At 43.9% G+C, this 13,452-nt stretch overlaps 1 protein-coding gene across 1 annotated transcript in view; it reads right to left on the bottom strand.

Annotated features, from left to right (window-relative positions):
- Positions 1 to 2,241: 2,241 nt before the first annotated feature.
- Positions 2,242 to 13,452, bottom strand: part of KLHL3 (kelch like family member 3) — a 158,389-nt gene continuing 147,178 nt past the window's right edge. The window contains exons 12-15 of the mRNA XM_049786046.1: positions 11,226 to 11,354; positions 7,602 to 7,742; positions 5,361 to 5,504; positions 2,242 to 2,507 (exon numbers count right to left, since the gene is read on the bottom strand). Coding sequence (XP_049642003.1) covers positions 2,479 to 2,507; positions 5,361 to 5,504; positions 7,602 to 7,742; positions 11,226 to 11,354 — 443 coding nt within the window. The 3' untranslated portion in view covers positions 2,242 to 2,478. The remainder of the gene's footprint in view (positions 2,508 to 5,360; positions 5,505 to 7,601; positions 7,743 to 11,225; positions 11,355 to 13,452) is intronic.

Genomic DNA, 13,452 nt, shown 5'->3' with positions numbered 1-13,452 from the left:
ATAAAGGCAATCTTTGAAAGAATCTGGCTCAGGAATTTATAGACATCATAGTGTAACAGATATCAAAGTAAGACAGTTCAAAAAGCATCAAGGGAGATATTATAACTGGTTTGTCATGAAATAGAATGATATATTCTTATTGCATAGCAGTAAATGAGGTCACTTTCATTTGCATAATAATGCAACTTGTTAGATGGAGAGATGCCATTGGGTACTTTAGAAAAATAACTTTAAAATTCAGGGTCTGACTTGTACTATGTGTTCCTCAAATCAGTATCCAAGTGGCATCTAAGCTGATTCTCACCTTGGGCCACAATTCCATTTCACTGCTGTGAGTAGGCTGTACATAGACTGCAGGCAAAGCTGCAGTGACCACCTGGATCAGGAAATGGAGAGCAGCAGGGTTCACCTGCCATGTGACCAGCAGACATAAAAATAAGCTTGCTGTGTCTACCATGGGGAGAGAGAGAATTGTACCTGGCATAAAGCAGGTTCTGGATGGCATCTGGGGGCAGCAAGAGTAGATTGGCTTTTTGTTGATGATATACCAGTGTTTTTGTCCCATGAGAAAGGACACATGTGGATGAAATAGCACAACTTCAGCATCACTGGGGTAGGGGAGGCAGTGCTTCCTGGGAATGGAGAAGTGAAGAGGAACCAAGAGCAGCACTCACAGCTTTCAGAGTAGAGGAGGTACAAACTGCAACCATCCATGACACAAGGATGGAAGTACCACTTCTAGCTGTTGAGAGAGGCTGGAGGTCACCTTTTATCTAAAATCAAGAACTATGTGATCAGTACACATCAGACCTTAACCCCCAACTTTATCTTGCCAAGCCTACCCCAAAAAGAAGAGGAAAGGAGAACATACAGGACCCAAAGCCCATTCCACTAGCACTGACTCCAGTGCTAGGCAGAACTTTGAGGCCTTCATTGTCGTTGAGGAGGCCAATATCATCAGTGTTAATTTGGAGGCAGCCTGCCTGTATCAAATATCTGATATTGGGGCTCATAAAGCTCTTTGGCCCCCTATGTAAAGGCTGCCACCACAAAGACTCCAGCCTCAGGTGTAAGACCATATTCCAGAAACAAGAACTCCCACCCTCATTTGTTCATTAAGAACAGTACCATTTTATGGTGCTTGGTTTTTAATACAAATAACTCTACAGGCTCTCAAGAAGAGCCCCCACCCCTTTACCCCAGATGCCTCCAGTTCTGTCATTAACTGCGTTTATCCATGATTTAGCAAAGTCTTGTCAAGATCTTCTTTTAAAATACAAGTCTCCCTGAGAAAGATAAAATATCCAGAGCCTATCACTGTCTCCTCCTTCACATAGGAAGCAAAAAAGAAAGGTATTCTGGGGCTTGGGATGGGGGCACAGACCATGGTAAAGAGCAAGACTAGAAAGAAAGGAGGATGAGGATTTCAATAGACTCAACCTTCATCACAAAGTAAGTGCCACATCTAGGCCAGCTCCAGCCAGCTGTTCCTTTGATGCCATCCTGTCTGAACCACATTTGGCCCATCCAATTCTGGGGCAGACCAATCTTCAGGAGAGAATTCTACTTATTCTCCAAACAGAACCCTTGTGAGTGAAATGAGTTGCTGTGAAATAAATAAGCCTGAACAGAAAGTATCCAGTAGACCTCCTCTCTCCAGATCCTCTCTGAGGTCATTATGAGATCATTGTGGATCCCTCACACTCTGGTGTGTTGTTTTGTTTCTTGTGTCTATTGTCTCCAGTGTGCACTCGGGGATTTTCTGAAGTTTTCCCATCCGATGAGACAAAAAATTTCCCAGACCTAGAATCCATGACATCAAAGATTAGTGAGTACAATCTAATTGCTTCCTGGAGGAGAGCCTGGAGTGCCGAGAGGGACAGGGACCCAGTTGTTTCTTGTGCTAATATAGAGAATGCAAGATGGTGCCAGGACACCCAGCTCCTCTGCAGACAGCAGCAGTAGTCAATGCCAGGGTGTGGTGTAGTCAGAGCACTGGCCTTCTGGCTGGGTGTTTCTGGACACTTCTGTCCCACTGGACCACCAGAAGACAGCAGTGTCAGTAGTCCCAGAGGCCTCAGGCAGATGCTGAAGAGAGGTTTCTATGACTTGATTTTTTAGCATTATGTAAGGATCAGTAGTAAAGAAATCCAGTAGGTTATCACACACACACACACACACACACACACACACACACACACACAGAGTTCTGTTCATCTATTATTCCAATAGCCTCATAGACACACAAACACGCACACACACGTGCTGCCATGCTATCACAGCTACCCACTGTGCAGGGCAGAGGCTGAACCACCTTGGAGAGCAGGAGGTAGATCCCCACTCTTTGTGCTGGTCTGAGAAGAACAGTCTCCATTACAGGCTGGGCACATTGGCAGTGGGTGGCATCCAGTCTCACGGGCCTGCTGTTCCAAACCTCAAGTAGCACCTCCCTTCCTCCCCTGGCAGTGGGAGTCGGGGTCACAGGGGCTTGTGAATCACAGCAACACCTGAAATAAAAATGGGAAAAAGTTGTCCTCTTCACTTCTCCAAAGTTATTTGGTTTCAAGAAATATGTGAATCTCAGGCTAAGTCCACATCTATAGCTAAAGTAAAGGGGTGCAGTTAGCACCCAGATATCTGGGGCCAGATATCTAAGACTGCTGAACACTGCTTGTTCCTATGCCCTCAGCCAAATTCCTGCGAGATTCTGGTCACAGCACAGCCGCTGGAGACACATGAATTCTCCTCTAAAGCGTTACACTGCCTGTAGGACTCCTCTCACTCCAGCTCAGCACTCAGAGAAACCCTGAAGGAAGGGCTGCAGCAATAATTGTGTCACTCCAGAAAGTGGAAGAGGGAAGTAGTTCCTCTTTTAGAAACACTGCAGTGAATAGCAAGGAACACTGGGCTGACTTCATGGGGCTAAGAAAAGCTAAACTTGAGGTACCCTACAATATGGCGTCAGGCAAGTTCGTTTTCTCTTCAGTCTCAGACCCATATATATAATTCAATACTACCTTGTTGAAAGACCCCCTTCATGCTAAAACCCTGTTACCTATAGAGGTTATGCTCTTAGACCCCCAGTGGGTTCTTGCAATCATGGATAATAATAAATTCTATATTTAGTTACTCCTCAGTGTAGTTGACATGCTGATAGAAACTGACTTTACATGAAAAGCAAATGTAACAAATGCAGATGGTCCAGTACATCATTTCCTTCATCAGTTGGGATTTCTACTCATCAACATTATAATGAAATTATTCAAGGACTTGCTAGCATGTTCTTCATCCTATGCCTACATTACCTATGCAATGCCAAATTTACAAATTGGATACTAAGAGACAAATAACAGTAACCAACATTTAAAAAGGATAACTAAATACTATACATACTTACAGTAGTATACTACACAAGTAAGTACTATACTTGGTATTAAATTTGTGTGTGGGGACCAGAATGATAGCACAGTGGATAGGGCATTTGCCTTGCATGCAATTGATCTGGATTCAATCCTCAGCACCACCAGGAGTAATTCCTGAGCATAGAGCCAAGAGTAACCCTGGAGAACTACCAGGTGTAACCCCAAAACAAAAACCACAACCAAAAAAAATCCACCCCAAATGCATCTGTATGTTCCAGTGTTAGCCATGCTGAACCATACTCCACACCTAATTTCAAGTCTTCAGGAGTGACCCCAAAATCTTTCTGCAATGGACTAAGGTTATCTATTCAGACATTACAGGTTGACTGAGCCGACATTCCTCCTACTTGTCACTGCTAAGAAACCAGCAAGTCATGATCCCAACTTCCCAGAACATCTCACCACCAGGCATGCTTGGGAACCTACTCCAAAACAACATAAGGACCACAAAGTCTGGTTAATCTGGCCACTTGCAAAAAGAAGGAAGCTGCTTCTTCAATGACAGTGAGGACTGGGACTGGCTGGGACTCCTTGCCACCAGAAACAAATGTGTTCCTTCCATATTTAAGCAAGTATTTCTGGTTCCTACAACTGAACAAAAGCCTAAAACTTAGAGATAAGTTCTAGGTTATGGTCTAATGGAGTCTGATTTTAACAGAATTCAATAAGTAAAAGTTATGGCTGAAGATGAGATTGAAAGGGCACTGTGAAAAGAAATTGTGGGAATTTAATAGGTGAGATTTTGATAAAGCAACTTAGCAGATAAGCAAAGTTTAGAAATAGCAGATCCTGAGTCCTCAGATCTGAGGCTACCCTGTGTGCAACTTCAGGCTTCTCTGTTGCAACATGATACTCTTTTCCTTACAGAGGTCGCCCCAGTGTTGTTCATTTCTCCTGGTGGATCTCTCTTTTTAAAGACGGGCTGGGGCAATAGTACAGTGGGTAGGGTGCTTGATTTACATGTGGCCAGCTGGGACTCAATCCCCAGAACCCTGTATGGTCTCTTGAACTCTAAAAGGAGTGACCCCTAAGCACAGAGTCAAGAGTAAGACCTGAGCACTCTTGGGCATAGTCCCCAAGCAAACAAAAGTTCTGTATGGAAATGTGGTTTGTGAGCTGCCTATAAATTCTACCATGTGTCAGGCATTGAATATATTTTCACTGTCCTCAACCAATGAGCTATTAAAAAGAATGACCAAGGGGCAGCAGTGATAAGTAACATGGATAGAGAATTTATCTTGTGTGTGGCCAACCTGGGGTTTGATCCCCAGAATTCCATATGGTCCTCTGAGCACCACCAGGAGTAATTCCTAAGAGTAAAGCCTGAAGTAATTCCTATGCATTGCTGGCATGGCCCAAAATCAGACAGATGAAAAAGACTGACCAGTATAGGTGTGTGGCCTAATACACTGCAGAGGGAGGGGAGCCCAGCCATGATAACTCTCTATGAGATTATGACCAGTGCAGTTATACCCAGCCCTTCCTGACTAATCCTCTTGGGTCATGTTATGAAGCCTGCAGAGAATATTATGAAACCTGCAGTGTATTTAGGTGCTTATCAGCCATGACTTCCTGTTTTCCAATTAAGTTTCTAGAAAGAGGGAAGAGGGGCCTATTCTACTTAGAGAGATGGCACATGACAGACTAGGACTGGTGATGAAATCCTAAACCCTCACATGACAACACAGATTAAATAGAAGTGACTCCCCTGGAACAAAGAAATTCATACACTACAATACATTCAAGTTTGCTGCAGAGCCAAGTCTTAAACACAGGACTCTATCATAGGTACAGAAAGAAAGGATGCTGACATGCGACAGTTCCCTGTCACCCTAGAAGAGACACACAATATTGAGTTCTATAATTCTGCAAACATAACCCACCCACACCACCCACTTCCCAGCCTGGGTGCCCCAGCAACTGGATGAGTATACTGACCTGCATAGCTCCGCTCCATGCTCATGTTGGTTGGCAGCATGGTCCACTTATCTGTGGCAGGATTGTAGTATTCCACTGATGCCAGGGTGCAGATTCCATTATCCCCACCAACCACATACAGGAGCCCGTTCACTGCACAGACCCCTGGGATCAAACATAAGCCAGCATAGTGAGCACCAAGGCAGTGACATCAGTAAGACAAATCAGAAAACCAGGTCTGACTTCACTCGAGAGGGATATACTTAGGACAGCTAAAGGGCTCCTAGGAAACCCCATTCTAGGTCACTTCTATGATCAGGAAGTTCTCATGGGCAAGAAGATGCTCCTGGACCCCTGGACTTATACCTAGGTTAAACATTATTGGCAGGGCCACTCACTCAGACTTCCTGAACCCAGCTTCAACTGTTATAACAATTCAGGGGATCCATCCACACTGGCACTGCTCTTAATAAATTTTTTCCTGATAAATCCTTTATATTCATGTGTGGACTTGATGTCTACATCTACAACCCCTTTACATTACTGGGGGTCTCTGGATCAAATACCTAGAAACAATCCCTGAGAAAGCTGGATGGAGGGCAAGGTCTCATGTCATGAGTCGGAACTCTAATTTTGTTCAAAACTAAACTATAAGGTAGTATAAAATACTATGCATTTTTAAAAATCAGATTGAGAGCTTGATGACATATTTTTATTAGTGTTGGTGAAAAAATGCTCAAAATGTTTGTGAAAGTATTATGATGCTCTATCGTCCTGCCTAGTATTCCTTCTGACTCAAAAATTTCACACTGGGCAGGATAAGTAGTACAGAGGGTAGGGTGCCTGTCTTGCACAAGCCCACCTGGATTCAATCCCTACCATTCCATATGGTTCCCAGAGCCTGCCAAGAGCAATTTCTGAGCATAGAGCCAGAAGTAACCCCGAGTACTGCCAAGTGTGGCCCCAAAACAAAAAAAATTCACACTGGTTTTGCAGCTTAAAGAAGTAACTTTGTGAGCCAGAGACATAATTCAGAGAGCAAGGTACTTGTCTTACATGTAGCTGACCAGAGTTTTATCCCTGACATCCCATATGGTGCCCTGAGCACTGTCAGGAATGATCCCTAAGTGCAGAGCCAGGAGTGAGACTTACACACTGCAAAGTATGGTACAAAAGCAAAAAAATAATAATAATAACTTTGATCAAGTTAATCAAAGTGTACTGATTAAATATGAGGGCATCTGATAACCAAAGCATAAAAAGATGGAAACCTAAATGTTCAATATAAATTAGCTGGTTAAATGATGGTACAGTCATTTAAAGTTAACATCATGTAACTATTTAATGCTGTAATAAGAGATTCATGAAAGATTGTAAAGTAGATTAAATGGGCTAACTCTAAAACAGTGAACTATATTTCTCTTTCTATTTAAACACACAAAAGAAGTGAGACGTATCCTGTCTATATACGCGCATCTATTTCTATATGCAGTTCTCACACTCTGGCTAGACTCGATTAGGTTTCATGATTTCTCAATAATGTGGCTTAAGACCAAAGGCTTGTTAGATCACAGCAGCTGAGACAGGGAACACATTCTAGACCCCACTATTTACATGCCCACTCATCAGTTACATGAGGGTTTGGTAAGCAGCTTATATGAGCACAAGTTACCTGCAGATCTACTCAGCTGGAAAAGATGAGGTGAGCTAATGCTTACATAGAACAAGGAGGGATAAAGCATCCTGCCAACCCAGGTCAGAGCTAAATACTAAGAGGAGCCAGCTTCTAGGTGAGCCAGGTTCCCTGAAACAATCCCTTAAATCTTCCAGCAGGAAATGAAAGAGTCAGAGGACGTTCATAGGAGGGAACCAGCAGAGAATCTAGCAGGGGCCTAGCTAACAAAGGCAGATGTCAGGTTTCCTGGCCTACCTGGTAAAGGAAAGAGTGCACTGGGCCATATCCACACAGCCCTGTACTCAACTACACAAGGCAGCTCTGCACATGGATCAGGCACTATTCAGTGACCAGGCACTTTTCAGGCTGAGTACATGCCTGTGCAATAGAGCCACCCCCTCCAAGTGGAAGACGGGCCCTCCCTTGTGAGACTAAATATCTGCCCTGGGTCTCGGCCCTAGTCCAGCAAATGGGCACACCGTGCAGGGGCCAAGCTCAGACCCAAGTGCTAGAGTCTCTTCCTCTGCCTTTCAGCACTGGCCTTTGCAGGAACAAAGTCTCCAGGCCTGGCAAAGCCCTCACATTACCTGCATTGCGCCGACACATGTTCATGTCAGCCACCTGCTTCCAGGCGTTTTTTCCAGGATCGTAAACCTCAACGCTCTTCCTCACCAAGGGCCCGTCGTGCCCACCTGTGGCGTACAGCTGCCCACAGAGGACCCCGACCCCTGCAAGGCAGAGAACAGACCTGTTAGGTACCAAAGCTGCAAGACCTGCTAGCCCAAATGGGAGCACCACCGCAGGGCTGGGGTGAGGGGTACGGAGGGGGGTACTGCCTTAGTCTTCCTTAGTGAGACCAAATGCCTGCCCACCAAAGATGGCCAGTCTGGAAACTCCACAACAAAAAGCAAGTATGACCCTGCTTCTAGAGTCATATATATGTAATGTACACTAGTTTGTATATATACAATGATGGAAAATAGATGTGTAAGTGCATTTAGAAAGGCAGAGCAGAGCAGAGAAGGGCCAAATTAATAAAAACACCACCAAGGGGAGCAAAAGAACTACCTATAAATTGAACTGGGTGTTTATCCTGCATAAACGTGGCCAATCAGGATTCAATTCCCAGCTCCACATATAAGCCCTGTCAATAGAGATTTCTGAATATACAGCCAGATGTGACTAAAAGAAAAAATGAACAAAGCCAAAATCTTAAGAATAATGATTTTGGGGGTATACACCAAATCAGTGCTCAGGAGTTACTCCTGGATCTGCACTCAGGAATCTCTCCAGGTAGGTTTGGAAAAACGTAAGGGATGCCAGAGATTGAACCAAGGCATTCTATGCAAGACAAGTGCCTTACTGACTGTACTACCACTCCAACCCCAATCCATGCCTTACATAGTTATATACTGTCATTCTTTGACACTCTTGCATGACTTTTATTCTTCAGTCACATGCTGAGGGAGTGAAATGAGTTAAAAACTGAGCCATGCAGTGGGTATGGTGGGAGCAAGTCTGCAGATGTTCACTGCCCAGCTATCTAAGAAAGAATGCTCCAGGGCTTGTACTGCATCCTATGTGTAGTATACTATATACTATACTATACTATAAAATATATATACTATCCTATATATACTATAAAAGGCCATAACACAACTTTTTCAAGCCCTTTAATATATATAAGTCCTAAAATAGAAAGAAGGTGGCAACAAAGCCCCAGTGGGAGCCAGCCATCTGGGGCTGTGACACTGGGGATGCTTAGGGACTAGGCTTTCCAATCTACACAATGAGGACTTTTTAGAGGCTGGACTGTATAGGAGCTCCAGAGAACCTTGGATTGCTCAACTTTTTAGACAGTTGCATCTCAACCAACAAGACAACTGTTTGGTAGTTTGTTTGTTTGTTTGTTTGTTTGAAACCTGTTCCTCAGTCTTCCTCTCTGAGATGCTGATATAGAATTAGGATATGTACTTCTGGTGGCTGGAATCTGCAAACAGCACCAAGTATGGCAGCTCTCACTCAATGTTCTACAAACAGGACTCTGCTTGTCTGACGCTTATCTGTTTCCCTCTGTCTGAGGTTGAGAGTCTCTTTCAATAAAACCCCTTTGAATGGTAAAACATGTAAAATCCCATCCATTTCAATTACTGCCCTGCTAGAGGCTCATCGCAGTTGCCCAAAGTAAACAGCAGATGGTGGTGTTGCATCAACAACAGTGCATGGATTGGGCCAGTGTATTTCCAGTGCAGCAGAACCACTACCACAGCAGGCCTCTTCCCCTACACTGGCACTGTCCATGTCCACTCTCAAGGGAAGCAAGTAGCCTCCAGAAACTTTCACTGAGGCTTCTAGGACCCGGAGCCATCATTCGCTCTACATCACAGCTCCTACTGCATGCTGCTCCATGCCTGCCACGCTGTCCCCAGGTCCTCTTTCCCTGAACTCACGTTGATACCTCAGGTCACATATGATCTCTAGGAAGTACGAGAAAGACTCTACCCATACTCCATAAAGCCAAAATTACCTGAAAAACTTCAGAAAGGAGCAAAGCTGGGCATGGAGGGAGGGTATAACGGAAATGGACATTCATGTCACATCTGGGAAGTCAGGCTGGAAAGGGGCCAGGGACTTTTCCACAATTGCAGAGCAAGTGTAACCTAAAGTACAGGTCTCTAGGCATGTTGCATGTCCAGGATAACCAACTGTGCAGGGCCAGAAGGAATATAAATAGCCTCAAAGGAACAATCAAACACAAAGGTTTCTTCTTTTCTTTTTCTTGGTTTTGGGGCCACACTTAGGGGTTACTGCTGGTTCTGCATTTAGAATTACTCCTGGCAAGGTCATGGAACCATACAGAATGTGAAGGATCAAACCTGGGTAGGCCCTGTACAAGACAAATGCCTACACATCCCATATAAGTGTCTTATGGAATCAAGGACTTCTTTTCTTCTAACCAGTACATGTATAGCATTTCTAAACAGTATTAAAAATCAAATTAATTTTAAGTAATGTTAAGGAAGTAGTCATTTAATTCTACAGTCATGTGTCTGGTATTGTAAAATGATAGTATCAGCTCAATCTCCAAACACACACACACACACACACACACTAGGACGGGGTAGAGTAGAATAGGGGAACAACTCCTGATAGTGCATCTCTTCCCAGAAGCACCCCGTCCTTCCCACTGGCCCAACTGGCCATTACTTAATCCTATAGGAACATAACAAGGTCCAGTTCCCCTACCCAGAGCCTCTGCCTGCCCTGCTCCCCCAACCCAGGTCCTGTCCTTGGCCCTTATGATGATGGTAAAAAACAAAGGAGGGAAGAAGGAGCTGTTACTCCACTTCCTGGAAAATCCCAAGGACAGAGCACTACAGGTCTCCTCACAGGAAGCAGAAGAGGCTTGTGTTTGGGAAGGCATTCTGGTCTCATGTGGGAGAGAAGGCTGAAATGGAGGTGAGTGGGGGATGAAGGGACATAAGTCACTTCCAGATAGAACATTTCAGCCATCAAAATAGAAATTCCACACAAGGAAATTTGAGTGTGTCCACAGAGGGATCAATCATGTAGGGGTCTAGAAAATTAAGGGACAGATCTGAGTGAGAATCTTTACTCTGCTTGTAACTAGTAATAGGACTTTTAGCAAATTATTTAACCTAGTATCTACTGACTTTCTGAGTTTGATTAGTGGACCTACAATTATATTGTCTTTGGGGGATTTGGTTTGGGGGCAATGTGCTGCAGTGCTTAAGGGTGACTAGATTTTGTGTTCAGGTGTTGATCCTGGTAAGTCTGAGGAACCATGTGGTGCTGGATATCAAAGCCAGATACTTCACATGCAAAGCCCACGCTTCAGCCTCAAGTTACCTCTTTGGGCCTGGATCCACTTTTTAGGACTGTGATAAAGATTAAATATACCAAGACCTAAGAAATACGGAGTACTTTTTAGTAAAGCAAGGCTTTATGAGAAGAGATGCAGATGATTCCAAGGCAAAAGAGACAATGAGAATGAAGAGAATATGATCTCATCTATTCCTAGCAAAGTTATCGTCTCCTGTAAAAGATAAACTTTAAGTATCTATGCACAACTGGAAAAGTTCAGTAGGTCATATGCATCAGAAGGCAAGGAGGAGTAGTTCAGGAAGAGAAGGCAGAGTGGTAAGCAGTTAGTTCAGTGAAGCTCTCAGTTCCAGTCCGATTTACTATACCTGCACCACTGCGGCGGGTACTCATGTCTGCCACATACGTCCACTCATTGGTCTCTGGGTTATACTGCTCCACGGTGCTCAGGCACTGGCAGGCTGCCCCATCATAACCCCCAACAGCATACAGCTTCCCTGAAACAGAAAGAATGGCTGAGGCAATGCCAGGGACCCCAGCATGACATCTTGAACCCAGCAGGGCACCCACTTCATCAGCAGTCAGGGTTCCTTTCTTCTGAACATACTAACTCACTCCCAATCAGCCTACGTATCTCTCCCACTGCAGTCTTTTCCTTTATTTTAAGTTACAAGCCCCTCAGAAGAAGAATTAGATAAGCATCACAAATTTCTAGCACATTACTATGCCCTGCGCTGATGTGACTCTATATAAAATCTTGCTAGTAAACTGCAACAGCTCTCCTCCAGAATAAAGCACAGGAAGATAGAAAACTAGAGGGCTCCACCTAGCGGCAGACAGGCCCATTATCGAGTGAAAGGCTCACCACCACAAATAAGGAATAGAAAGAAAAGGGTTCCTCAATGAATGTCTGTCTTTCCCACTCTTATACTCCATTCACAACTCAGGCAGGTGGACTGTGAAAACAGATTTCCTGAGCACTGATGCTGGGTTAAATGGAATATATCTGCACTCTGAGTCATGACCAAGAACCAAGAAATATTGACACCTGTTTTAAAATTGAAATGCCCTGAACTACACCCAAATGCACTCTTTCTGACAGGGGTTGGGCATGAGGTTGGACCAATGGGAGGAAGTTGGTATCTGATCTCTCCCAGGCAGAGATTCAAATATTTGGAGTCCAACATGGTCTCATAACACAATAGGAGGGTTTCACTGTGTTGTTTGGGATTGGAGAATCCTACCTTACCCACAGGGATTTTAGACATATGGGAAACCATGAGGTTGTCATGGGCAGTAGACTAAATAACCACATACACATCCATTAACTAAACTTAGGTCATGTAAAGTTTTTTTTTTTAATCTTTCTATTGTCATGATGTACTTTCTTAACATATATCAAGAAATGCCAAGACTAAAACTTCTACTGGAAATCTGAAATTATTTTAATGTAGAAAGAGATTCTCATACTCAAAACATACTGACATATGTAAAATGTAAAATTTTTTCTTCTCTTATTATCAGTGAGCCTGGATTTGTTTTCTGCTTGTACCATACTTTCAATGGGTCCTTTTAAAAGAAAGGTCCCCCAATTCCTGGGTTTGCCTCACCCCAGACTGAGGAAGCACAGCTGGCTCAATAGGTGCCAGACCCAGACACTCCTATGGTATGTGGGGGTCCAGATGCCACACCCCCACTTCACCCCTCAGGAAATAAAAAGGCCTGAGGGAAGCATGTAAGGGTTTCTCAGTTATAAGGAACCTATGTTCTCCTAATACAAACTCCACTCTGTTGGGAGCTTCCTTGAGAAGGCCAATGTTTGCTGTTTTCTTTCCATTGAAGGGGCTCTTCAAGGCAGCCAGCAAGAAGTGATCCTGAGTATCATTCATTTCCTCAGCATCATTCAGACTACCATACAGTAAGGAGAAATAAGAGGGAGGCAAGTTTGTGAAGAACAGTGCATTTACAAGGTCATGGAGAAGCAGAAGCCATTTAAGATCTTCTCCTCAGATTCTCACAAAAGTTGTAAATTAGATTCTGTGGCCCTGGCATGACCTACAGCCAATGCGATTCAAATTCAGAACAGTGAAGGAGAAGCAAATGCCTCATCAGTCAAGCATGCTACAATCTGCTTGGTGTTTCTCCTAGAGTCTTTACGAAGGACAGCTATCTTTTAGGGCCCGCTCTGTTGGTTGACATTCCTGGCTAAAGAATCAGGGTGAAATGGGAAGGCAGAGTTAGACAACATACACTAGGCTGACAAATCGATTTCTATTCCACTAGGAGGATGAGATGACAGAAAAAAATCATTGTAAAATCCTTGCACTAAGATGACTTGTTCAGTGTTCAGTGTGTTCAGTGTTCAGTGTATTAGTGGGAAAGTACATTTCTAAATGAACTGATGTCCGTGGAGCTGAAGCTCAGAGAGTGGTTTCTGTGTTCCTGTCTGGATGGTGGTACTGAGCTGCACAAAAACACAATACAAAAATGCCCTCTGCACTTCTATGTTCATGACAGCACTATATACAATAGCCAGAATCTGGAAGTAACTCAGGTGCCCAAGAGCAGATACATGGCTAAAGAAACTGTGTTATA

The sequence above is a fragment of the Suncus etruscus genome, chromosome 14 (genome assembly GCF_024139225.1).
Source record: "Suncus etruscus isolate mSunEtr1 chromosome 14, mSunEtr1.pri.cur, whole genome shotgun sequence".
Lineage (NCBI taxonomy): Eukaryota > Metazoa > Chordata > Mammalia > Eulipotyphla > Soricidae > Suncus > Suncus etruscus.
This window is presented reverse-complemented; position numbering and strand designations above follow the sequence as displayed.